Below are 25,801 nucleotides of genomic sequence, written 5' to 3' on the forward strand. Positions count from 1 at the left end.
TTTCTATTAGCCAAGCATGGAAAATCATTGATCAGCAGAGAAGTTTAGGGCTTGTTCCTCCTTTCTTGCATTGGAACGAAGGTGTCTAGAGATGCATCATTTTGAAGGATAAAACACAACCAAAATAGAATAGAAAAAATTGCACAAAGTCAGTTTTAGGGTAATTGAACCTTAATAGCAGACTTGGAGGAAGCTAGCACTGTTACAGATCTTATTTTCCATAAACATTACTGGCTGATTTGCTTCATTGACACAGAAGTGCAAAATTGAAATTGTGTGATTTTCACTGCTCATAATAGAGAGGTGGATTGGAATAGGAAAATCTGAACCCAAACTCTAAAATTAGGAAAAACTGATACAATCTACTCCTTTTTATTTAAAGTTATTTAGTTTGAATCATTGGATAAAAACACAAAAAATGACTTCAAATTATAAGGGGTCGACTGTATTTAAAGAACTAATTATTTACTCGTTAAGGCTCAGGTGATTTTGCTTGCTGTTGAGCTGTAGGTTGCAATAACAACTCACCTGACTTAATTTCTCCTGTGACTCAGTGACAAATATTGTCTGATAACACTCCTGTGAAGTGCCTTGGGACATTTTAATATGTTAAAGGGGCTGTTTTTGAGAACAGACATGAGACAAGGTGATTCAGCCCATCTATCTTGTTGTTCACATCCATATTGAAATCTCACTCAACCTACTCATTGCTACATTTCTGAATGTTTCACTCTCTCTTTCACAATAAAGCTATGATAAACTTCAAGACCTACATATTTTCCCTTAATCAGTAATATTGGACTACATTGCTAACAAATGTTTTGTATTTCTTGTTTTCCTAATTTTTTTCTTCTATGTTTTAATTTCTTGGATTTTAATCATCACCATGCTGCTTCTTCCAACCACAATGGATGGGTCGCAGATTTCTTCACAACTGGTATCAGTGTTGGTCTGTGCTTAACCAGCTGGACGTACCAATCGAGTAGAATCTGCCAATGTTAGTATTTCCTTCTCCCTTGAAACAGAACCTTTCAGTGCTGCATGTTTCACTATCTAATGATTTGGCCAAACCAACTCAACAAAGGAAAGTGAATTCCAGTGAAGGCCAATCCTGTGGCTTTATCTCACAATCTCAAAAGCTCAGCCACTGTAATACGAGCTTAATTTGTCAATTGTTACAGCTTAATATTTCAGTAGACAACAATATTTACGTCCATTAAATATTTATTACAGATAATATTTATCTTTTTGTGGTGAAGTTCAGAAACGTTCTCAAAGCCTGCAATAAATGCATTCAAGTAAACCATGCAACAGAACTGCAAATAAACTTGCAAAAAATGTTCAAGTTTTTGGAAAGAAAATATTTCCTAAAGTAAATTTATGCTTCTTGGTACACTGCCAGCAACCAAAGTGGAATATAACAAAGCATCAGAATCCTCAAGGGATCATAGCATCCTGGATTTGTTCGCAGAAAATACAGCTATTGGCTTGGAGTTCTAACAGCTGGCAAGTTATATGGCCACATGAATCAATACTGAGTTGGCACATGCTCTTCTAAATATTATTCAGAAGAACAGTATAAGCAATATCTGGTTACACTGAATGTGTTTGCCAGACTTTTAAACTACAGCTGTGCTAAACTATTAGAAGAATAACACAATTGTTTTTTTTCAAAAACCAACATAATTACAATATCAAACCCCTATTAGTCTGTGATGTATTAGTAATCCTGAGCATCGTAACTCTTTGAGGACCAGAAATGCTGGATCTGAATAACAACAACAACAACTTGTATTTTTATAGTGCCTTTAACATAGTAAAACGTCCCAAGGCACTTCACAAGAGTATTAAGACAAATAATTTGACACCGAGCCACATGAGGAGAAATTGTCAGATGACCCAAAGCTTGGTCAAAGAAGTAGGTTTTAAGGAACATCTTAAAGGAGGAAAGAGAGGAAAGGTTTAGTTAGGGAATTCCAGAGCTTATGGCCTAGGCAACAGAAGGCACAGCCATCAATGATTGAATGATTATAATCAGGGATGCTCAAGAGGGCAGAATTAGAGGAGCACAGATATCTCGGGAGGGTTGTGGGGTTGGAGGAAATTACAGAGATAGGGAGGGGCGAGGCCACGGAAGGATTTGAAAACAAGGATGAGAATTTTGAAATCGAGGCATTGCTTAACCAGGAGCCAATATAGGTCAGTGAGCACAGGGGTGATGGGTAAACGGGATTTGGTGCGAGTTAGAACACAGGCAGCCGAGTTTTGGATGATCTCAGGTTTACGTAGGGTAGAATATGGGAGGCCAACTAGGAGTGCATTAGAAAAGTCAAGTCTAGATGTAACAAAGGATAGAAAAAAAAATCACCAAAATTTTACCTTTCTACCACAAGTGTCGGTGGAAGCTGTAAAATACTTTTCACAAAACATGTGCTGTACTATAAAAAGATTTAAAAAAATGCAATGACTTCATCTTTATAGTTTTCTTTTTATAGTTCATGGAACTTATACTGTGATTTAGAACAGAGTGAACTATGTGGTGCAAAAAACATTTTACAATGAACTAGTCTGTTATTAATGAATCAGTTTAGTGCCCATTTCAAATGAAAATTAAGATTTGTTATTTTAGTTGTTCAATTAACATACGACAGGTAATTTTACCAGTGGTTAGCACATAATCAGAGCGTAACCATAATATACAAGGTGGATGATCAATCTGATAACTCAGGAGCAACAGGGAACTATGCATCTCGAACGTATCTTGCACTTCATCCTTTCCCTATTTAGTCACTAACTGTGACGACTCTCTTATAGAATGAACTGGTTTTAATCAACTGAGGTCAACAATCCAGTCGCAGGTATGAATCTGCATCCTACCACTCTGTAGTTCATTAGATTGGCAAACTGGTCAGCTTTAACTGTACCACACTTATGTACTATAAGCTCAGGTATCAGCTTTCCCAATGGTGTATGATCTTGTTTATTCAGATGAAGTGCGATAAACCACCCCATCAGTTCTACTGTGCCATTTCAGGTGTTAAACGTTTGTGGAATACAAGTAGATTATTGCAATATGGCACTATTTGGGTTAAGCTGAAGCTTTGCATAAGGCCGATATATGAAAAGATGAATGTTATGTACTTTCTGTTCTTTTAAATATAGTATGAAACTGTATTTTTTTTTAATAAAAGGCTGTCTGAAACATATTCTCGGTTTATAAGACTTCACCTCCCATTGCTTCCAATGGAATCTGGAGCAGGTTCAAACATGTTCTGTGCAATGCTGGCTCATGCTGGGAGCAGCTGACATAAACTTTGTTCACACTCAAGCCCCATTCAACTTAGATCAGGAAGATCGCAAATGAATATGGCTACTCACTTCATATTTACACCCACTTTGATTCAGTGTATGTAGTCTGAGATGTTAATTTACCAATTCAAATTGATGTTTTGCTTTTTTCTTTGTAACTGATGTCCAGTTTCCCCTTGACAATTACAACAGGCCAATGCACAATAAACTCTCAATTCAGTATCTAGGGGTACAAGTGTTTATCATCCTCAATATGGTCAAAAGCCATATCTCTGCACTATTTGCACAAAATGTTTTAGTGCAAGCAGTAGCAAACTGACGTGAATTTGCAGCTGTAGTGTAAACTGGGTGATGGGTAAAGTGGGTGATGGATGGGATCAGTACTCTGAATATGTCAAAATCTTTTCCTCATAACATGCAGATCTCCTTAAACTGAAGCCTAAAATGTTGTGGAATGTGAATAAGAATGTTTCCCTCAACTGCCAGAATGAGATAAAGACATATTCCCCATTACTATATTGAAATGAGATGTATGGACGCTGTAACTATTGGACAATATACCTTTCAATAGACACTAAAACTAATGGACAACACCCCTTCCATAAACAGTAGACTAGCATGGGACTATATCAAAGGAAGCAAAGGAAACCATTATAATAATGGGACTTGAGCACATAAATTTAGGCTGACACTCCAGTGCAGTACTGAGGGAGTGCTGCATTTCGGAGATGCAGTCTTTCGGATGAGACGTTAAACTGAGGCCCCATCTGTTCTTTCAGGTGGACGCAAAAGATCCCATGGCACTATTGTGAAGAAGCGCAGGGGAGTTATCCCCTGTGTCCTGGCCAATACTTATCCGTCAATCAACATAACAAAAACAGTTTATCTGGTCATTATCACATTGCTGTTTGTGGGAGTTGCTGTGTGCAAATTGGCTGCCGCGCTTCCCACATTACAACAGTGACTACACTTGAAAAGTACTTCATTGGCTGTAAAGCGCTTTGAGACGTTCGGTGGTCGTGAAAGGCGCTATATAAATGTAAGTCTTTCTTTGTATTTACATTTTTACAGAGTAGCATTATAGCATGTTTCCACGGAGACAAACTTTGCACAACTTGTATTCTTTGTGCAGAATTGGACATATTCTACTGCATAAGTTTGATGCCATTTTCTTGAAGGTCATTTCATCTGTACAAGATTCTGTCAATACTAGTATGAGCGTTTGACTGTTAACAACATCGTATTATAATATAATATTTTAAAGTCAAAATCATGCCTTACTGTTAAAAAACAATATATGTATTATACTTCCAACTTGTCAGACTGGTCATCTTTGAGGTGTTACTGAAGATTTAGCTACTTTCTGATGAATGGCTATGCCTGAAACAGGGAAATCATGCAAAAGGGATTGTGTAAGGTTTGTAATAATGTTACCATAAACTCGGAGGTCAATGTCTCTTTGCTGTTCTCCTGCAGCATTCACTGCTACACATGTGTATTTGCCAGTGTCACTGATCTGAGCACTGGTGATAGCAAGCATTCGACCCCCAGACAGAACCTGCAAGGAGGGATATCCACAGCACATTATAGGACATGCATCATGAGAGGATTCAATTCACAAGAAAATGTAACGGTAAAAGGAAAAGTTGTAAATAATTGTCACATAATGCTAAATGTAAACTCGTTGGTATATTTAAGTTGCTCCTTGTTTCTATGTTTTAAAACTAAAGGATACAGGCAAACATTTTGTGCAGGACATCTAGTTTGACATCATGCAATTCTACTGGATGACATTATGAAGAGAGCGTGGTTTTTTTCCCTGCAATTTTGAATCCCCCCATCTACATTTATTAACATCACAGGAGCAAAACTGCACAGTGTCACATTAGCAGGAGTTCTGTACAGAATATTGGCTCCAGTTTGTCAACGGTCAGCAGTTCTAAAACAGGAAACACAGGTGATTGAGAAAACTGTCATTAAGTACATAGAAAGTACCCACACAATTTACAATTACCTGACAGTTCAGAAGAATGCACTTCCCCCTTTAAGTGAAACAAAAGCGATAAGGAAAAAAACGACATTACATTGGCATCTCAGCAGCCATGGAGCATAGCCAGCTCACTAGTAATGTGTCAGGACTGCCAGCCATGGACCATAGCCAGCTCATTGGCAACGTGTCAAGCCTGCCAGCCATGGACCTCAACACACCAAAGGGTAGACAGTCTGCCTCCTGCCAGTGAACATAGTCAATTATGTTCGTGGAGTGGAGTGTGCATCATCAGTCTGCCATTCAGGGGCCACAAAAGGCCAGCAGAGCTGCTGATCTGTCAGCCATCTGAAAAAAGGACCACAATGAGCCAAGAGGGTTGCCTGCTGGTTAGGGAGAAGCCACAGTCAGCTGTCATTAAAGACAGCAGGAAGCCAAGAGGGTAAACTATTAGTCTGCCAAAAAACTGATAATTTCATTTTAATGTTTTAAGGTTACAAGTCATATTATCTACTGTGCCCTACCACTAAGAAATCTTAAATGACTCATTCATGTCAATATTCTGTTTAACACTGAAATTTATTTTAGTTTAATACTATTATCCCCAATACTGCATTTAAAACAGTCGTTATGACTTTGTTTTATATTTCACCATTTCCTCCCTTGGTCTCCTGGCTGTGTTCAGTAACACTGGAGAACAGTCCACAGATGCCAGTCAGCCTCCAGTAACATGTCCAAGTGGCCTTTTGTCAACTGTGAGCCTACAGAGTGGGGGTGGTTTTTAACTGCCAGCCACCATTTGGCAGTTAAATGGTCAGTTATGAGGCAAAATGGGCAGCCAGTAATTAAAAATCATGGCGGCACCTTGACCGGTCCACTGATACCCAAGGCCCATCTGATGCCAATAGCAGGGGTGCCTGTAAATGGCGAGCAGCTTGCCCACCTGAAACAGGCGGGAGGTTGCTTAACTATGCAAATTAGGGTCCTAGTCTGGTGGTGAGAATTTGATGATAATTTTCAGGTATAAATGGGTGGTCTATGAACCACACATGTGCTACCCATTTGTACCAGGCGTTGAGTTGTGTGGGGTTCATATTCCACAGGTGTGCTCCTCCTGGGCCTCCCAAAAACACTCCAGCCCACTGCTGGCCTGTTCAAGGCTCGCCCCCAGACTTGACCTAATCTGACCTGCTGGCATCGAAGCCAATTGATTTCTCGCTTCTCACAACTGGTGAGTGGGATGCCTACCTGGTATGTTGATGAGATTGGGAAAAAAATAGCTCAAGCCGTTACCAACAGGCCACTTCATCGACTTTGCGTCCCTTCTGGGCGAGAGTCGAAGATCAGACTCTGTAACTCTTTGACTGTAGAGGGCATCACAAGTGTATCATAGCTGAACTTTTCCTATCCTCACCAGAACTCCACCACAGGCAATATTTTCTGCAATCAGGAATGGAAACCCTGACTGATCTTAGTGCTTTCTAGCCCGGGGATGGTAAGGTCAAGTGTAGTGTCCTAAATGATGCTCAGGCTGAGCATCAGCTAATTCAGCACAAACTAGATGTGAACCTGGGAGCTTCTATCAAATCAGCCTGCAATTAAATTCTCCATTATAAAAATGTGCAGCAATTGTAAAATTAATTATATTCAACAAAATACATAATCACTGCTGCAAAATATTGTATTCTTTGATATCAATATAGTCTCCAATTAAAGCACTGTGTGGTTGGGAATGCAGGAATGTAGGGATTAGTATACCATAACTACGTATCACACATTGACACTCATTTACACTATAATAAGGTAATGATAAAAGCACTAGCAGCAGTAACAGTGGGAAGAAGACAATTCTTCCAAAAAAATAATACCACATCTGGGTTGTAATGCACTTTGGTTCAGTAGTAGTCTTCTTGTCTATGAGGTAGAAAGTTGAAAGTTGAAATCTCACTCCAGGTCATAAACACATCAATCGAGACTGACACTATGGTGCACTACTAAGAGAATGTTACATTGTTGGAGATGGCCCTAGAAATAGTGGATGCATTGGTGATCATTTTCCAACAGTCTATCGACTCTGGATTGGTTAGCCTGACATCAGTAGTGGGGAAAATGTTGGAATCAATTATTAAAGATGAAATAGCAGCGCATTTGGAAAGCAGTGACAGGATCGGTCCAAGTCAGCATGGATCTATGAAAGGGAAATCATGCTTGACAAATCTTCTAGAATTTTTTGAGGATGTAAATGGTAGCGTGGACACGAGAGAACCAATGGATGTGGTGTATTTGGACTTTCAAAAGGCTTTTGACAAGGTCCCACACAAGAGATTGGTGTGCAAAATTAAAGCACATGGTATTGGGGATAATGTATTGACGTGGATAGAGAACTGGTTGGCAGACAGGAAGCAGAGAGTCGGGATAAACGGGTCCTTTTCAGAATGGCAGGCAGTGGCTAGTGGGGTGCCGCAGGGTTCAGTGCTGGGACCCCAGCTCTTTACAATATACTTAATGATTTAGATGAAGGAATGGAGTGTAATATCTCCAAATTTGCAGATGACACTAAGCTGGGTGGCGGTGTGAGCTGTGAGGAGGATGCTAAGAGGCTGCAGGGTGACTTGGACAGGTTAGGTGAGTGGGCAAACGCATGGCAGATGCAGTATAATGTGGATAAATGGGAGGTTATCCACTTTGGTGGCAAAAACACGAAGGCAGAATATTATCTGAATGGCGGCAGATTAGCAAAAGGGGAGGTGCAACGAGATCTGGGTATCATGGTACATCAGTCATTGAAAGTTGGCATGCAGGTACAGCAGGCGGTGAAGAAGGAAAATGCTATGTTAGCCTTCATAGCAAGGGGATTTGAGTTTAGGGGCAGGGAGGTCTTACTGCAGTTGTGCAGGGACTTAATGAGGCCTCACCTAGAACATTGTGTTCTTGCTATTGAGGGAGTGCAACGAAGGTACACCAGACTGATTCCCAGCATGCCAGGAGTGACATATGAGGAGAAACTGGATTGACTGGGCCTGTATGCATTGGTGTTTAGAAGGATGAGAGGGGATCTCATAGAAACATATAACATTCTGACTGGACTGGAGAGGTTAAATGCAGGAAGAATGTTCCCAATGTTGGGGAAGTCCAGAATCAGGGGACATAGTCTAAGGATACGGGGTAAGCCATTTAGGACTGAGATGAGGAGAAACATCTTCACTCAGAGAGTTGTTAACCTGTGGAATTCCCTACCGCAGAGAGTTGTTGATGCCAGTTCATTGGATATATTCAAGAGGGAGTTAGATATGGCCCTTACGGCTGAAGGGATCAAGGGGTATGGAGAGTAAGCAGGAAAGGGGTACTGAGGTGAATGAGCAGCCATGATCTTATTGAATGGTGGTGCAAGTTCAAAAGGCTGAATGGCCTTCTCCTGCACCTATTTTCTATGTTTCTCTGTTTCAATGGAGATGCCATTTTTGATGAGACATTAAATCGGGGCCCCATTTGCCTATTTATAAAATATCCCATTAATCATTTTATAAGAAAAGCAGGGAGTTTTCCCAGTGTTCTGACAAGCATTCATCCATCAATCATTTTCATCAAAAAACACAGATTAATTGATCATTCATCTCATTTGCTGTTTAAGGGATCTTGCATTTTGTAAATTGGTTACCGCATTTGCCTGCAAGAGTGACTACATTCTAAAAATAATTTATTGGCTGAGAAGCACTTTGAGACAGCTTAAAAATAAATGCAAGTTCTTTCCGTCTTTATAGGCTTGGCTGTCGTGCTTGATACAATCCTGTATGCTTCAATGTAATTAGCAGTATTAAGATATGAATTAGCAGTACCTGGACACCATCGGAAAAGCTGGAGACAGGGCTGCCACCTTTCAGCCATGTCAAGCTTGGCTCTGGGATGCCCCTGGCCTCACATTCCAGTCGAACAGGGTTATTTACCACAACCGTCACCATGTCACTGCTGCCAATGATTGTCGGAGGAACTATAGAGCGAAATGATCAACATGGAAACAAAATGTGTATAAAATGTTTTAAATAATGCCATTTGTTTCATGTTAATTAAAACATTGTGCATCAGTTGTCTTTACTGCACATCGGTTGATGCATGCTATCTTCATTGTCTACTTTTATTATGGAATGATTCGACATTCATTTAAATCAGTCATCAACTGACTAAATCTGCCACTGACACACTGCAGCCTATTTTAGAGCACTTTGCATCGTTTGATTTATCGCTGTTGTCATGCATTGATCTTTCAGTAGTAATCCCCAAGTACATCTTCTCGTTGGGGTTTGTGGGATCTTGCTGGCGCAGAATGGATGGCTCCTGCATTTGCCTACATAAACTTCAAAAATTCATTGGGAGTAATTTTGACTTTCGAATTGGCAGCCTGTTTTACATCTCTCCCGATTTTCATTTCCACCGAAGTCACACAAAGTTAAAACTATCCCCATTGTGTATAAAATGCATCAAAAAGTATTGAAATAAGAGGCTCTGTATTTCACAGACAGTTCATATACATCTTTTAAGACAGAAAAATTGCATTCTTGATGTACACTAAAAACTAACTAAAATGGTAGTCAGTCATTGTACTTCAGGCAGATACAGCCCTGCATGTTAATGACCATCATCATCATCATCATCATAGACAGTCCCTCGAAATCGAGGAAGACTTGCTTCCACTCTAAAAGTGAGCTCTTAGGTGACTGAACAGTCCAATACGGGAATTACAGTCACTTTCACAGGTGGGACAGACAGTTGTTGAAGGAAAGGGTGGTTTGCTGCACGCTTCTTCCGCTGCCTGCGCTTGGTTTCTGCATGCTCTCGGCGATGAGACTCGAGGTGCTCAGCACCCTCCCGGATGCACTTTCTCCACTTAGGGCAGTCTTTGGCCAGGACTCCCCGGTTGTCAGACAGGAAGCAAAGAGTAGAAGTAAATGGGTACTTTTCAGAATGGCAGGCAGTGACTAGTGGGGTACCGCAAGGTTCTGTGCTGGGGCCCCAGCTGTTTGCATTGTACATTAATGATTTAGACGAGGGGATTAAATGTATTATCTCCAAATTTGCGGATGACACTAAGTTGGGTGGCAGTGTGAGCTGCGAGGAGGATGCTATGAGGCTGCAGAGTGACTTGGATAGGTTCGGTGAGTGGGCAAATGCACGGCAGATGAAGTATAATGTGGATAAATGTGAGGTTATCCACTTTGGTGGTAAAAACAGAGAGACAGACTATTATCTGAATGGTGACAGATAAGAAAAAGGGGAGGTGCAACGAGACCTGGGTGTCATGGTACATCAGTCACTGAAGGTTGGCATGCAGGTACAGCAGGCGGTTAAGAAAGCAAATGGCATGTTGGCCTTCATAGCAAGGGGATTTGAGTACAGGGGCAGGGAGGTGTTACTATAGTTGTACAGGGCCTTGGTGAGGCCACACCTGGAGTATTGTGTACAGTTTTGGTCTCCTAACTTGAGGAAGGACGTTCTTGCTATTGAGAGAGTGCAGCGAAGGTTCACCATCTGATTCCCAGGATGGCGGGACTGACATATCATGAAAGACTGGATCAACTGGGCTTGTATTCACTGGAGTTCAGAAGAATGAGAGGGGATCTCATAGAAACGTTTAAAATTCTGACGGGTTTAGACAGGTTAGATGCAGGAAGAATGTTCCCAATGTTGGGCAAGTCCAGAACCAGGGGTCACAGTCTAAGAATAAGGTGTAAGCCATTTAGGACCGAGATGAGGAGAAACTTCTTCACCCAGAGAGTGGTGAACCTGTGGAATTCTCTACCACAGAAAGTTGTTGAGGCCAATTCACTAAATATATTCAAAAAGGAGTTAGATGTAGTCCTTACTACTAGGGGGATCAAGGGGTATGGCGAGAAAGCAGGAATGGGGTACTGAAGTTGAATGTTCAGCCATGAACTCATTGAATGGCGGTGCAGGCTCGAAGGGCCGAATGGCCTACTCCTGCACCTATTTTCTATGTTTCTATATCTATGTTTCAGTGGGGATGTTGCATTTTATCAAGGAGGTTTTGAGGGTGTCCTTGAAACGTTTCCTCTGCCCACCTTGGGCTCGTTTGCCGTGTAGGAGTTCCAAGTAGAGCGCTTGCTTTGGGAGTCTTGTGTCAGGCATGCGAACAATGTGGCCCGCCCAGCAGAGCTGGTCGAGTGTGGTCAGTGCTTCAATGCTGGGGATATTAGCCTGGAAGAGGACGCTAACGTTGGTGCGTCTGTCCTCCCAGGGGATTTGCAGGATCTTGCGGAGACATCGTTGGTGATATTTCTCCAGCGATTTGAAGTGTCTACTGTATATGGTCCACACAAGAGGGCGGGTATCACTACAGCCCTGTAGAGACCATGAGTTTGGTGGCAGATTTGAGGGCCTGATCTTCGAACACTCTTTTCCTCAGGCGGCCGAAGGCTGCGCTGGCGCACTGGAGGCAGTGCTGAATCTCGTCATCGATGTCTGCCCTTGTTGATAATAGGCTCCCGACGTACGCAAAGTGGTCCACATTGACGAGGGCCGCGCCATGGATCTTGATGACTTGGGCGGGGGGGGTGGGGGGAGGGGGGGGTGTAGTGTTGTGTGGCGGGGTCAGGTTGGTGGAGGACCTTTGTCTTTCAGATGTTTAGTGTAAGGCCCATGCTTTCATATGCCTCAGTAAAGATAATGACTATGACTTGGAGTTCAGTCTCTGAATGTGCGCAGACGCAGGCGTCATCCACGTACTGTAGTTGGACGACAGAGGTTGGGATGGTCTTGGATCTGGCCTGGAGACGACGGCGGTTGAACAGATTCCCACTGGTTCTGTAGTTTTGTTTCACTCCAGCGGGGAGCTTGTTGACTGTGAGGTGGAGCATTGCGGCGAGGAAGATTGAGATGAGGGTTGGCGCGATGACGCACCCCTGCTTGACCCCTGTCCGGACGTGGATTTGGTCTGTAATGGATCCGTTGGTCAGGATCACGGCCTGCATGTCATCGTGTAGCAGGCGGAGGATGGTGATGACCTTTTGGGGGCAGTCGAAACGGAGGAGGACGCTCCATAGTTTCTCGCGGTTGACAGCGTCAAAGGCCTTTGTAAGGTCAAAGAAGGCCATGTACAAGGGTTGGTGCTGTTCCCTGAATTTTTCTTGCAGCTGTCACGCTGTAAAAATCATGTCCGTTGTACCCCAAAGAGGATTTGTCTCCTTTTTTAAAGATGGCCCCACCCCACTGCTGGCCAAGAACGGGGAGACACTCATCAAGGACAACGAGGCAGTCAGAACCTGCTGGAAGGAGCACTTCGAAGATCTCCTTAACCAAGACTCTGCCTTTGACTTGAGTGTTCTCGACTCCATCCCGCAGCATGCTACCTGCCACCATCTCAGCAAAACCCCAGCCCTGCACGAGGTAGAAAAGGCCATCCGCCAGCTGAAGAACAACAAGGCAACGGGAGCGCATGGAATCCCCGCTGAGGCACTAAAGGCAGAGAGGCACTATTGGCATGAATGCATGATCTCATCTCTCTCATCTGGAAGGAGGAGAGCATGCCTGGAGAACTCAGAGATGCAGTAATCGTGACCATGTTAATGACATCACCATGATAGTTAATAGTCTTCTCCTTAATTATCATGCAGTGTGTAATCTTCGTGTATGTTTAAATTCGAAGTAAAATGTCTAAGTCACAGCCACGCTAAAACTATGCCTATGTGCAAAGGATGTATTCAGTGAGCAGTTTTACAACCTAATAACAAAGTTGGAATTTAAACTTTTACTATTAAAATACAATCTGCTTCTTGCTTTATTTAATAGCCGCTAAAATACGTTCATCTCATTACTGGTAATATATACGTAATTTATGAGTTTTAATTCTTCTAATCATTTTAATGAATCTTATACAACATAATGGACCAAAAATTGCAGTCAGAGGCTTTTCGCAGGCGGATGCCTCCGACCAAAATTTTTTTAAAGAAAGTACCTGGTGGTCCTGGAGGAATGAACACTTGCACTCCAAGACCTAAATACACATTCCAGCGCAAAGGCCCACGTATTCCAGGAACGCAAGCGCATCCTGGGCTCGCATGGGCCTGGACCACCAATCACAATGTAGTATTCTCATTCATTGTAATGGGAGCTCCGAGCTCACATCACTATCAATGAGAGTACCCCTAAGATCAAATAAAACACAAACATAAATTTAAAAAAACACTTTTTAAAAATGAATAGAAATTGCATTAAATTAAATGCTTACAAAAAATGTATTTACTTTTTAAAAATGTTTTAATAGTGTTAAAAATAAACTTACCTTCATAGACAGGGGTTTTTAATATAAAAATAAGTAATAATATTTATTTTTTCTATCTATTAAAACTCTTACGCTGGTAGATGCAGGCCTTATGCCTGCTTTTGCCAGGTGTAAGAGTTTGAAGGACATTCGCTGGGCAAGAGTTGGGCAAATAGCCTAAATCTCTGCCCGCGAATTCGTCCAATCTGTCAAAAGACATTTTGGCAAATCGCAAGTGCCGGGTTCAGGCGCATGCGTTCCGCCGCCTAAACCCGGAACTTGCGGAGCCTCTTTGGGCACGTGCTCACACGGTTTGCACCCGGAGAGGCCGCAATTTCAGGGCCAATATATGAGGGTGCATTTCCATTAAGATTGAATTATCTCATCAGGGTAGTGCACTTATACTAACTTTATGAATGCACAATGTAGCTTTACTTACCATAAACCTCCACACTATAGAATATCTCAGCAGAGCCTGCCACATTGACTGCTGCACACCTGTACATGCCTGTGTCTGCTACCTGGGCACTGGCAATCTGGAGAAGCTGACCCCGATTCAGTATGGAAGCTCCAAAGCTTGTGCTGATTGGTCGGTTGTCTTTGTACCATATTATAGCTGGTGTTCAGAAAAATAAAGAAATGCTTTTAATGAACAGTTATTTTACAGCCCAAATCACTGCACTTTTGTTGTTGACTCGAAGTATAGAACAGATTTTCAATTCAAGGTATACTTCTTGTACCAGTTATACTTATCTCTGATAACTGCTCACACATTGTATATTCCTATTAACTATACATCTTACAAACTTTGGCCTAGAAATTCGGGTCGTTTGTGCCTCGCGTTTTCACCCGGGCACGGAACAGCTAATGTCTCCTCTAAATTCTGCGGGAGTTTAGTGGTGGCAGTAACCCGTAGCACTCTGCTCTGCTGTGCCAGCGATGACGACATCATCACCGTGCACAGCACCCCAAATTGGGTATTGCCCCCTGAACTTGCACTAGGCGAGGACAGCGACATATATAGGGTGGCCAGCCGCTTGCGGGGCACAAGTTAAAGGGGAGGTGTGGGCCTTTTTAAAAAAAAAAATGTATCCGATTTTGTCGAGCATCCCTTTGGCGCTTTGAATGCAGGGTCCATGCCACAATCGGTCAGTGCCGGGCTGTTCCCATGGCACCCCGCCACCCCCCCCACCCTTGGTGGTCCAGGTTGGACCCTTTCATTAATGCAGGGTTTGCAGCTTGAGCTCCTGCTACGCTGCAGCGCTATGCGGCATAGTGAGTCATGCTGCGCCCCTCTCCCAATGCGTCTGGCTCACTACCATCCCAGAAAGGAAGTAGAACACGTTATTTTGCGCTCCACTTCCTTTCGGCGGTGGTAACCCAAATTTAGAGGCAAGATTTCTACGTCTGGCGCAAAGTCTTTGCGCCTCGCAAGTGTTACTGCCTCCAAATAGGGTCCAAACAAATTTTTCCCCCTTTACATTTAAGATGTGTAATGTCTGAGCTTATTGGTGGTTTGGACAATCTATTTGTGGTGTTCAAGTTCACCAATGGTCTACAATATCAGCTAACTTGGCTCTCCTTGCTGATCTTGGATAATCTCTGTTTCCCTCCAATCTTCAATTAACCCCTCCTCTTCTGAAGGTGGTGGCTCATGATGGGGTACATTTCCATGGCCGACAGTGCCCTCAGTGAGCACTCATATGTGAGTCATAGCGACTGGGAAGCAAAGAGTAGGAATAAACGGGTCCTTTTCAGAATGGCAGGCAGTGACTAGTGAGGTACCGCAAGGTTCAGTGCTGGGACCCCAGCTATTTACAATATACATTAATGATTTAGATGAAGGAATTGAATGTAATATCTCCAAGTTTGCAGATGACACTAAGCTGGGTGGCAGTGTGAGCTGCGAGGAGGATGCTAAGAGGCTGCAGAGTGACTTGGATAGGTTAGGTAAGTGGACAAATGCATGGCAGATGCAGTATAATGTAGATAAATGTGAGGTTATCCACTTTGGTGGAAAAAAGAGGAAGGCAGAATATTATCTGAATGGTGACAGATTAGGAAAAGGGGAGGTGCAACGAGACCTGGGTGTCATGGTACATCAGTCATTGAAGTTTGGCATGCAGGTGAAGAAGGCAAATGGCATGTTGGCCTTCATAGCGAGAGGATTTGAGTATAGAAGCAGGGAGGTCTTACTGCAGTTGTACCGGGCCTTGGTGAGGCCACACCTTGAACATTGTGTACAGTTTTGGTCTCCTAATCTGAGGAAAGACATTCTTGCTATTGAGGGAGTGCAGTGAAGGTTCATTAGACTGATTCGCGGGATGGCAGGACTGACATATGAAGAAAGACTGGATCATCTAGGCTTATATTCACTGGAATTTAGAAGAATGAGAGGGGATCTCATAGAAATATATAAAATTCTGATGGGATTGGATAGGTTAGATGCAGGTAGAATGTTCCCGATGTTGGGGTAGTCTAGAACCAGGGGAATCTAAGGATAAGGGGTAAGCCATTTAGGACCGAGATGAGGAGAAACTTCTTCACTCATACCAAACTTGGGATCAACCGTGTTATACAAAGATCAATGCCACACCACATGGTGCTGCTGTAAAATTCACATTTCGTGGGCGAAGAATTTTTAGGTAGATATAGAAGATCCAAAACTAAATTACATAATATCCTGAATGTCCATCCTTGAAAGTACTACACATTTACCCCCCCAAAAATACATGTAGTAAAATTTAAACACAACAATCAAACTGTATGCCATTCATACCATTGACCAAGGAGGTCACCAGCTAACGGCGGCAGTGTTAGATATCTCTGGAGCATGTGTAGGAGCTTTTCAGACCTACCTGGTATTGGATTTCCTGATGCTTTGCATTTCAGTTCTATCGGATTTCTAACAATCACTGTCTCATTTAGAGTTAGGCCTCCATCTTCAATGCTTGGAGGTTCTACGAAGTTAAGAAAAATAGATGATGGTTCAGAAGAAATTGCTGCCACATGAAGTGGTTGAAGCAGGGTAGCATTGTTGCATTTAAGGGGAGGCTTGATACACAATTGAGGGAGAAGGGAATAGAGGGATATGGGTTGTGGGTAGGGGAAGTAATAATTCGAGTGAGCGGAGGCTGTTGTGGAGTATAAACACCGACCTGGACCAATTGGGCTGAATGGCCTGATTCTATGCTTTCGATGCTATGTAAATCTATGTAAAGATAAAAACATTTCTAATAATTCTTCCTTGAAAAGAATACACAAAGTTAATGTGTTTTACAGCCAGTTTTCTTTTTAATAGGGTGATTACAAATTTCAGGTATGCTTAGATATTCTCTGGGGTTCAGTGGGGATCACTCCCAAAAGTGCTCCCTGCATCTTATGTTCAGAAGTATGCCCATACTGTCAAATATATCTTATCCTAGGATACCCTAACCTGGAAGCATTACAACAGCACACCTTGTGATCTGAACTAGATATTGGCCCAGAATTTGCTGGGAAATTAACGTTGAGTTTAATGCGCACACGCGATTAGTGTCTAAAAAACACAACCATTTGTGGCGAGGAAGAGATACATTGTTTGTATCTTGCAATTCCAGCAATTTGTGGCGCAACACATTTTCGAGCTGAAGGGTGAGGAAAAAAATCCAATGCACAGGGCACACTGCGAGATGCTCCTTGTATAGTATTTGCTTCATGGATTCTTTGCTTAAGAATTCATAGCAACACATTGCTATTAAGAAATAGTTGGTTTATTAACAAAGGTTTAACAATCACACTACACATGACCAGTTCATCCACTAGGCTCACAACTGCATTCCTCATGGTTGATGACCTAGACTCAATTGACTGGGGTTTTATTGAGTCTTGTTAACATCACATGACTGGTTACGCCATTCACAATGCAACAGCTCGACAAACCTGTGAGTATGTTCATACATTACACCCTGCTCCAGCAAATTCTGGGCCATTGCTTCTCCAACCTCTCAGTAGATGAACTAAAAACATTTCAGTGAAACAAGGTCAGTTATGAATTGTTAAGCTGCTTTCCCCACCCCTCATAAATAAATAATAATCCACAAAATCATGTCCTGGATCGTGAGCTAACATATTTTATTTTAATCAATTTTAGCATTGAAGCAGAGCAAAACTTACAGAGGCTTGGTAAGCACTAGTCATGATAAACTGCCTAGCTCTTTCTTACCTTCCTTTCAGAAAGACATTCCAAATACTCCCACATTCAAGTCTTTGTTCTCTCCCATCTTCCTGGACAGGAAATTAGCAGCTGATCTCTGACCCTCTCCCTGGACACGGCTGCTACTTAAACCAGCTTGACATATTATGCCAGAGATGAGTCAGCGGTCTCATTAAAGGTGATTTTAACTCTACCTGCCTGGCCAAAACTGGGTGAATGGCCAGTTAAAATTGTCCAGGAGACAGCCCTCTCTGTTCCCGCTGTCTTCCATTTTAACCTGCTCTTCAAAGCGGTTGGCAAGGCTGCCTCCCTGATGCCAGCAGGGTCCTTCTTCAAATATACAGATCATGGTCCATAACGACATCGGCTACAAGAGTTATTTTAACATGACCTGTATGGGGAGACCATTGTGGCTTTCCCACCAGATGAAGACAGCGAGAAGAAGAGCTGGTCACAGAAGACACCCAAACCGGTACATTTAAAAAAAACCTTTTGCTTACTTTCCTTGTGTTGCCAAAAGAAGCAGGAGTGCTTCTCTGGGTCCCACACGGAAAGTTAAGGCTTCCCCTGTCCTGGGCTTCCCCCCCATCCGAAATCCCCTTCTCACAACTTGCCTGAGTGCCGGTGACCGTTCCTTTGGTCCAGGCCCATGACTTCCTGCAATCCAAAATTATACTCCTGCCCACCAGCCAGCTGCTGCTTCCCACCCGTTTTGATCAGGCAACTGACTGGGAGTTAAAATTGCTCGGGCCTCACGCTGCTGAGGTTAGAGGGTTTAGCACTTGCCACAACCCCCACGTGCCTGATTTCCACTCTGGAGTAAAATCTAGCCTATTGTCTGTATTCGAAGAGGTACATGAGCAGCAACTTTCCACAAACATGGTCTGTCAAGCTTTAGGACATACACCCCATCTGCTGGCTGCTGTGATAATTTTAATACTTTGAAAGCTGGATTTAACTTTAGGTAACATTCTTAATATAAACCATACCAAGATCCTTCCTTTGGGAAGATTGTCAAAAATCTCAAAATGTGATCAGGATTATATGGAAATCGTGTAATAAGTTTCTCGAGGTCATATGTCAGGAAATAAAATGTCACACTAGACAAATACAATTTAATTTTCATTAGCCACACTCCTACTAACCACGATCTCAATCACCTGCCAAAGTTTTCATGAGACGAAACCTTGCAACTGATGTCAACTCGTTACTTAACTTTTTCCGCGATGTGTATTTTATTTCCTTCTTGGCAAATAGCATAACATAATGTTAATGCTGTTATTTCCATTACACTATTCTTTACTCCTCTACCTAGGGTATTTCTGTACCATACTTGTAAACTAAATTTAGCTGACCCTCAATTATCTGTCAATTTCTTTGAAACAATAACAGCTTGCATTTATATGGTGCCTTTAATGTAGTAAAATGTCCTAAGACATTTCACAGGAACGTTATTAAACACTAAGCCACATAATAGGACAGGTGACCAAAGCTTGGTCAAAGAGACAGGTTTTAAGAAGCGTCTTAAGAAGAAGAGAGAGGTAGAGGGACAGAGGGATTTAGGGAGGGAATTCCAGGCAGCTGAAGGCACGGCCGCCAATGGTGGAGTCATTAAAATCAGAGATGCGCAAGAGGCCAGAATTGGAGGTCCACGTGGATCTCGGTGGGTTGTAGGGCTGGAGGAGACTATAGAGATAGGGAGGGGTGAGGCCATGGAGGGATCTGAAAACAACTATGAGAATTGTAAAATCAAGACATTGCCGGACCTGGATTCAATGTAGGTCAGTGAGTGTTGGGTGAATGGGACTTGGTGCGAGTTAGGACATGGAAAGCAGAGTTTTGGATGAGTTCAAGTTTATGGAGGGTGGATGATGGAAGGCTAGCCAGGAGAGCATTGGAATAGTCAAGTCTAGAGGTAACAAAGACATGGATGAGAGTTTCAGCAGTAGATGTGCTGAGGCAGGGGCAAAGACAGGCGATGTTACAGAGATGGAAATAGGCGGTCTTCGTGATGAAGTGGATATGTGGTCGACAGCTCATCTCGGTTAAAATAGGATGCCAATGTTGCAAACGGACGGATTCAGCGTCAGAGTGACCAGGGAGTCGGATAGAATCGGTGAGTAGGGAACAGAGTTGTGGCAGAGACCGATATTTAGTTAGGAGGAAATTTCTGCCCATCCAGGACTGGATGTCGGGCAAGCAGTGTGACAAATTAGAGACAGTGGCGGGGTCGAGAGAGGTGGTGGTGAGGTAAAGCGGGGTGCCATCAGTGTACATGTGGAACCTGATGTTATGTTTTTGGATGTTGCCGCTGAGGGGCAGCATGTAGATGAGAAATAGGAATGGGCCAAGGATAGATCCATGGGAGATGTCAGAGGTAACGGTGTGGGAGCAGAAAGAAAAATCATTGCAGGTGATTCTTTGGCTATGACTGGATATATAAGAATGGAACCAGGTGAGGGCAATCCCATCCAGCCGGACGACAGAGGAGAGGTGTTGGAGGAGGATGGTGTAGTTACCTGCATCAAAGGCTGCAGACAGGTTGAGGAGGATGAAGATATGGAGGTTGGAGGTAGGGTGGTAGCTTGCAGGGACAGAGGGGTAAAGGATGTTTTTTTTTGTGGAGGGGAGTGATGATGGCAAATTTGAAAGGGAGGGGGACATACCCGAGGAGAGGGAACTGCTAATAAACCACTATTTTGGAAGATAATAGAGGTTCCACTTTATAACATGTCATTATAGGAACCTACCAGAACACATATGCAAAGATACTACATTGATAAATCAAAAGTTTAGCAATCTTTATTTTTAAACTGTTTCATGGTAATAAGTCTTTATATTACGATGGGGATGGTAGCATTGTAACGACATGCTGCCCCAATGAGTTATGCCACAGAGGTGTCGAGTGCAGGCTCACTCATGTAATTTGCCCATATCGTACTCCTAATTTCAACTATACCATTAGGGGAGATGGTGGATAGAGGCTAAGTTTCCCTTTCACAGAGAGGAGAGGGAAGAAAAATGAATTGAGTCATCCCAGGTATCTCTCTCACCTGATGGCAACCAGGTCAACAACAAGGAAAGGCAGAGGCCTGGGTGCAAGTCACTTGATTGCTCTCTTAGTTGGAGAATAGATTCAATATGGAGTGGTGGGGGTTTGAGAATTTAAAGTGGGGGGGGGGGAGGGGCAATATGAAGCAAGTTAAAAATGTTATGCATACAATAAATAAAATTGTATTTTTTTTTAAATAGTAGAAACAAAACAAATTAGTGTTGGTGTTTATTGTTAGAGTAGTTCTTACCATGTACATTGAGTCTGATGTGTTGCTGTGCTTCTCCAGCTGCATTAGTTGCTACACAGGAATACCTGCCTGCATCCTCCAGCAGGGCATTCACAATCTGCAGCATGCGACCTGCATAATCCAGCTACAAACACACAGAGTCATATTTTGAAGCTTTATGAATGAGCTAGATACTGCATATGTTAGGCATACAGTGTAATATATTTAACATATCCCGATTTCATCCTCATCCCCAGTTTTAAAATGCTTTCACTTTCCACCCCTTCCCCCCGCCCCCACCACCCCACCCCCACCCCACACTCACTCATGTCACCCCATATTAATCCATCACTCCTCAGCCATGGAAACTAAAAAGATTACTCACTTCCAGATGGAAATGCAAAGCTTTGGAACATGTGATTCCTGAGATTTAGTTCGCGAGTCATCAATAATTGAGAGAGAGATTTTCCCATTTTGCATTAAAAGAAACCTTTCATCTAGTCAGTTACAGAACAAAAGATATGGGGGTAATTTTAACCTAACTCGCACGGTGGGAGGTGGACGGGATTGGGTTTTACACCCTGTCCAATTTTATTCTCCATTACTCTCAACAGAGATGAAATCATTGACTTCAGCAGAGAGTAAAATTGAGTGTAAAATGGCTGGCAGACCTGACCCTGTCAGCTTCCCTCCAGATAGGTTAGATTAACACTATCCCCATAGATTCTACTAAAGTACTTGGAGGAAGTGGAAAGGCCATTATTATTTGAATGCGAGGGCTCAATTTTACAGAAAAGCTGTCGAAACATGGTGGAGGGTGGGTGTAATTTTAAAGTGAACTGGCCGGGCGGGAATCCCACAGGATTGTTTGGAATGCCGGTTTTGTACCCCGTCCAATATTAATCTAAAATCAGGTGCGGGGGGGGGGGGGGGGGGGCGAGGAGATGCAGGGGGAAACTAGCATTGCACCCGATCCCATCAGTTTCCCCATGGGTGGATTAAGTTAAAATTGGCCAATTGGTCTCGTCACCTTGAAAGAAGATGGGTAGCCTGAGAGGGGTATATGAAATGACTAATAATGTAGAAAGGTAAATTCAGAAGATTCATCTGTAACATTAGGTCAAGTTGGTACAGGTGCAAACTGGTGAACTGCAAAGTTAGGACTGAAGGTTATTCATGCAAAGGGTGGTTAACAAATAGAATGAGTTCTGGGTAGAATGATTCAAGATAAATTGGATGGATGATCTAGAAAATGCTAAAAGCCTTCTTTATTTTATATATGATCTTTGAATGGAGGGTCATTTTAAGACATTAAAAAAAATTCAGACAACAGCGATTAATTGTTTTTCAGCATAACTAAGGCTCTCCTTTAACATAATGACCTAGGCAAGCAGTAGCATCAAGAACACAAAAAACCACTAAAAACGGATCTGCTGCTCATTAGCTGCTTTGTGTTTGTGCTGTTGAATGTTTTACACGCTGAAAACAATTATCATAATAATGCTGAACTGTTAAATGTGTCACATTATTAATGTTGGATAGAGTCAGAGTGTACGATAAACATTTTACTAAGTTTATTACACTATCAACTGCGGGGGTCCGACTGCGGTGGAGGTAAGTGGATAGGGTCCGATCGCACGGAGTGGGAAACAGGTTAGCTTGGAGGGCAGAGTGCTCCTCCTGGTGCACAAGCAGTGCCAGAAGGGCACTTACCTACTGGATCCGGCCGTTCTCGATTCCCTTTATATGTAAAACACAGCTAAAATTTGAGCCACGCAGCCTTTTCATATTTAAATTAGGCATCTGTCTCCAGAGATCTGGTTAGTCGTTCACCCCCTCAAACTGCCCCCATTTATATCGAAAGTGGGTGTAGGAGGTAGTTTGGGGTCGAGTTTCCCATTTTTAATTTTAAAAATAAAATTCATTTACGGGATGTGGGCATTGCTGGCAATTGCTCATCCCTAATTTCCCTCGAGAAGCTGGTGGTGAGCTGCCATTTCAGAGGGCAGTTAAGAGTCAACTACATTGCTGTGAGTCTGGAGTCTCATATAGGCTAGACCGGGTAAGAATGGCAGATTTCCTTCTCTGAAGGACATTAGTGAACCAGATGGATTTTTACAACAATCTGGTAGTTTTATGCTCATCGTTACTGATACTAGCTTTTTTTTTAAAATTCCAGATTTATTTAATTAACTGAATTTAAATTTCCTAGCTGCCGTGGTGAGATTTGAACTCGTGTTTCCGGATCATTAGTCCAGGTTTCTGGATAATCCAGTACTGGATAGTCCAGTAACATAACCACTATGCTACCGTGCCCATGATTTTTAACCCCCCCCTCACTCCTCTCCTGCCCATCCTGGGGTATGGGTACGGGGGGTTAGAATTCCCCCCAATGTATCAGCCCTACCTCAGTGGTAGCACTTCCACCTCCGAGTCAGAAGGTAGTGAATTCATGCCCATTCCAGGGGCTTGAGCACATTATTTAGGCTACCACTTCAGTGCAGTATTGAGAGACCTGCATGGTTGGAGGTGCCGTGTTTTGGATGAGATGTTTACAAAAGAATAAAATATTTAGATTCTGCATTTACTGTACCTATTATCCTAAAATATGGAACTATGGCTTTTTCCCTCCCCTGGGATACAGTTCCATTAGAACTGGGAATCTCTAATTCCTTGTCCAAGTGGCACTCTTCACACGTGATTCTAGACAACAGTTAAAATATTTTAATGCACTTAATGTGACTACTATATTTCAGTGAACATACCTTGATGTTTCCTCTTGCTGTATTTACTGGCCGTCCATCTTTGAGCCAGGTAATGGTAGGGTTTGGAGTGCCATTGGCTACACACTGCAGGGTTACAGTTTTATGAACCACTACTGATCTTTCAGAAGGTCCTGTTGATCTAATTGTTGGTGAGACTGCATTGATGTGAAAAAAAATGTTTATTCAATTTACAAAGAAATATAAATTAATTTTTAGTTGCTAACTCCTGGCAGAAAACTTAACTCACTGGGTCCTAATTGTTTGCTGGCCGAAGACGTGGTCATGCCAGATGAACAGTCACAGGAAATAAAGGGGAAAAACGGGAACAATGTAATGAAATAAATTATCTTGTACATTATTTCTTTAATGAGAGAATGCCAACTAATAAACATTAGGACGTTATAAAAACACATGGCTTCTGATCTAAGTTTATTAAGGCAGGTACAGTTCATAAAATGTAGACTGAGATTCATCCAGACAGCAGATTGTGGCTGTCATCATTGCAGCACCCAATATAGGTTGGGTAGTTGGCCCTTGAAAAGGAGGAAACAATCAGTAAGGTTTCTACCTCAAATTAACCTGAGCTTCATTCCTTCATATTATCAACTGAGCAGAGAGCAACATCGCCAGAGGGCATGGAGATATCTCCACTCACCCGTCATCTTGGATTAAGTCCATGATGCATTTCCGCGAAGGAGATGTGTATTAAGTACATTAAAATAAAGGTCAAAAATAAATGAATAAAAGCATTGCACCAATCTGTTCTTGAAATGCAAGAGTTACCCTGAACTACGACGTTGAATTCCCGCTGTTGACTGCCTGCTTCATTTGTAGCTACACATTGGTATCTGCCTGTGTCAGAGACTTGGGCTTGAGAGATGATCAATTTCTGGCCATTGGCTGAAATCTGGACACCGACCATGGTTTTAATCGGTTGGCCATCCTTCAGCCATCTAAAATAAAATATGTATTAAAAAAATTTAAATTACTGTAATTTCAAATTGTTTATTGTCAATGAAAATAATAACAATGATTCACCTTAAAAATCATAGCTAGGAAAATGTGTAACTCATTTTAAAATGTAATTGTTACTTGCATTTGAATTTTAAGTACTGATTTTCAACAGCAATTCATTTCTGCAAACATTAAGAAATAGGAGCAGGAGTAGGCCATATGGCCCTTTGAGCCTGCTCTGCAATTCAATAAGATCATGGCTGAACTTTTATATCAATGCCACTTTCCTGCCCTATCCCTCAATTCCCCTGGTGCCCAAAAACCTATCGATCTTAGTCTTGATTATATATAGTCAACGACTGAGCATCCACAGTGTTCTGGGATAGAGAATTCCAAAGTATAAACAGCACAGCTCATTTTCGACACACTGCCTGTGATAAAGTAGAACTGGAAACTTTTTGGCAGACAAAGCAAAATGGCGTCCCTTTTAAAAAAAGATTTGTACCTGCCAGTGGTCTGCAGAGGGATTTAGACCCAGGTTTCCTGGGTCTGATCATTTGCATTCCCATTGGTGAAGTGCATTGGTGTAAAACAGTCATAAGCTTAACATGTTGTAAGCAATTGAACAACTTTGAAACTTCTGTGCAGCCTTTAAAAAGACAGTTCAGTCTCCACTCTTCAGCAGCAGACTGGAGACACAGGTAAGAGACGAGGCTGCTCAGGAACGTGCTCTGGAGATGTAGCTTGCCAAGAAGAGACTCACCTCAATTCCATGAGCCTACTGTAGACCGTGAGCAGCCAAGCACCCACCGTGATCCTAGGCCTCAGGTGGCAGCTACCAGCAGTTACATGGCCTCCACCCCTGCAATGCAGCCTTGCTGCACTGAAGGACCAAAACATTTTTTTACCTGAGGTTAGTAGAAGTGTCTGATCTGATCTGGTTCTGTTCGGCTCTAATCTGAAGTGACACCCCTGCAAACCCCAACACCCAGTTTCCCTGGGTAGCCTTTGGGGTAAGCATTTACTTGGTGGAATCCC

General features: G+C 42.5%; 1 protein-coding gene across 1 annotated transcript in view; it reads right to left on the bottom strand.

The window, feature by feature from the left end:
* hmcn1 (hemicentin 1) overlaps nucleotides 1-25,801 on the bottom strand; it is a 744,329-nt gene that overhangs the window by 272,001 nt on the left and 446,527 nt on the right. Inside the window, exons 34-40 of the mRNA XM_070887155.1 lie at nucleotides 24,593-24,762; nucleotides 23,810-23,964; nucleotides 21,066-21,189; nucleotides 16,427-16,528; nucleotides 14,008-14,184; nucleotides 9,133-9,284; nucleotides 4,744-4,867 (exon numbers count right to left, since the gene is read on the bottom strand). Coding sequence (XP_070743256.1) covers nucleotides 4,744-4,867; nucleotides 9,133-9,284; nucleotides 14,008-14,184; nucleotides 16,427-16,528; nucleotides 21,066-21,189; nucleotides 23,810-23,964; nucleotides 24,593-24,762 — 1,004 coding nt within the window. The remainder of the gene's footprint in view (nucleotides 1-4,743; nucleotides 4,868-9,132; nucleotides 9,285-14,007; nucleotides 14,185-16,426; nucleotides 16,529-21,065; nucleotides 21,190-23,809; nucleotides 23,965-24,592; nucleotides 24,763-25,801) is intronic.

Source organism: Pristiophorus japonicus, chromosome 8 (assembly GCF_044704955.1).
Source record: "Pristiophorus japonicus isolate sPriJap1 chromosome 8, sPriJap1.hap1, whole genome shotgun sequence".
Taxonomy (NCBI): Eukaryota; Metazoa; Chordata; class Chondrichthyes; family Pristiophoridae; genus Pristiophorus; species Pristiophorus japonicus.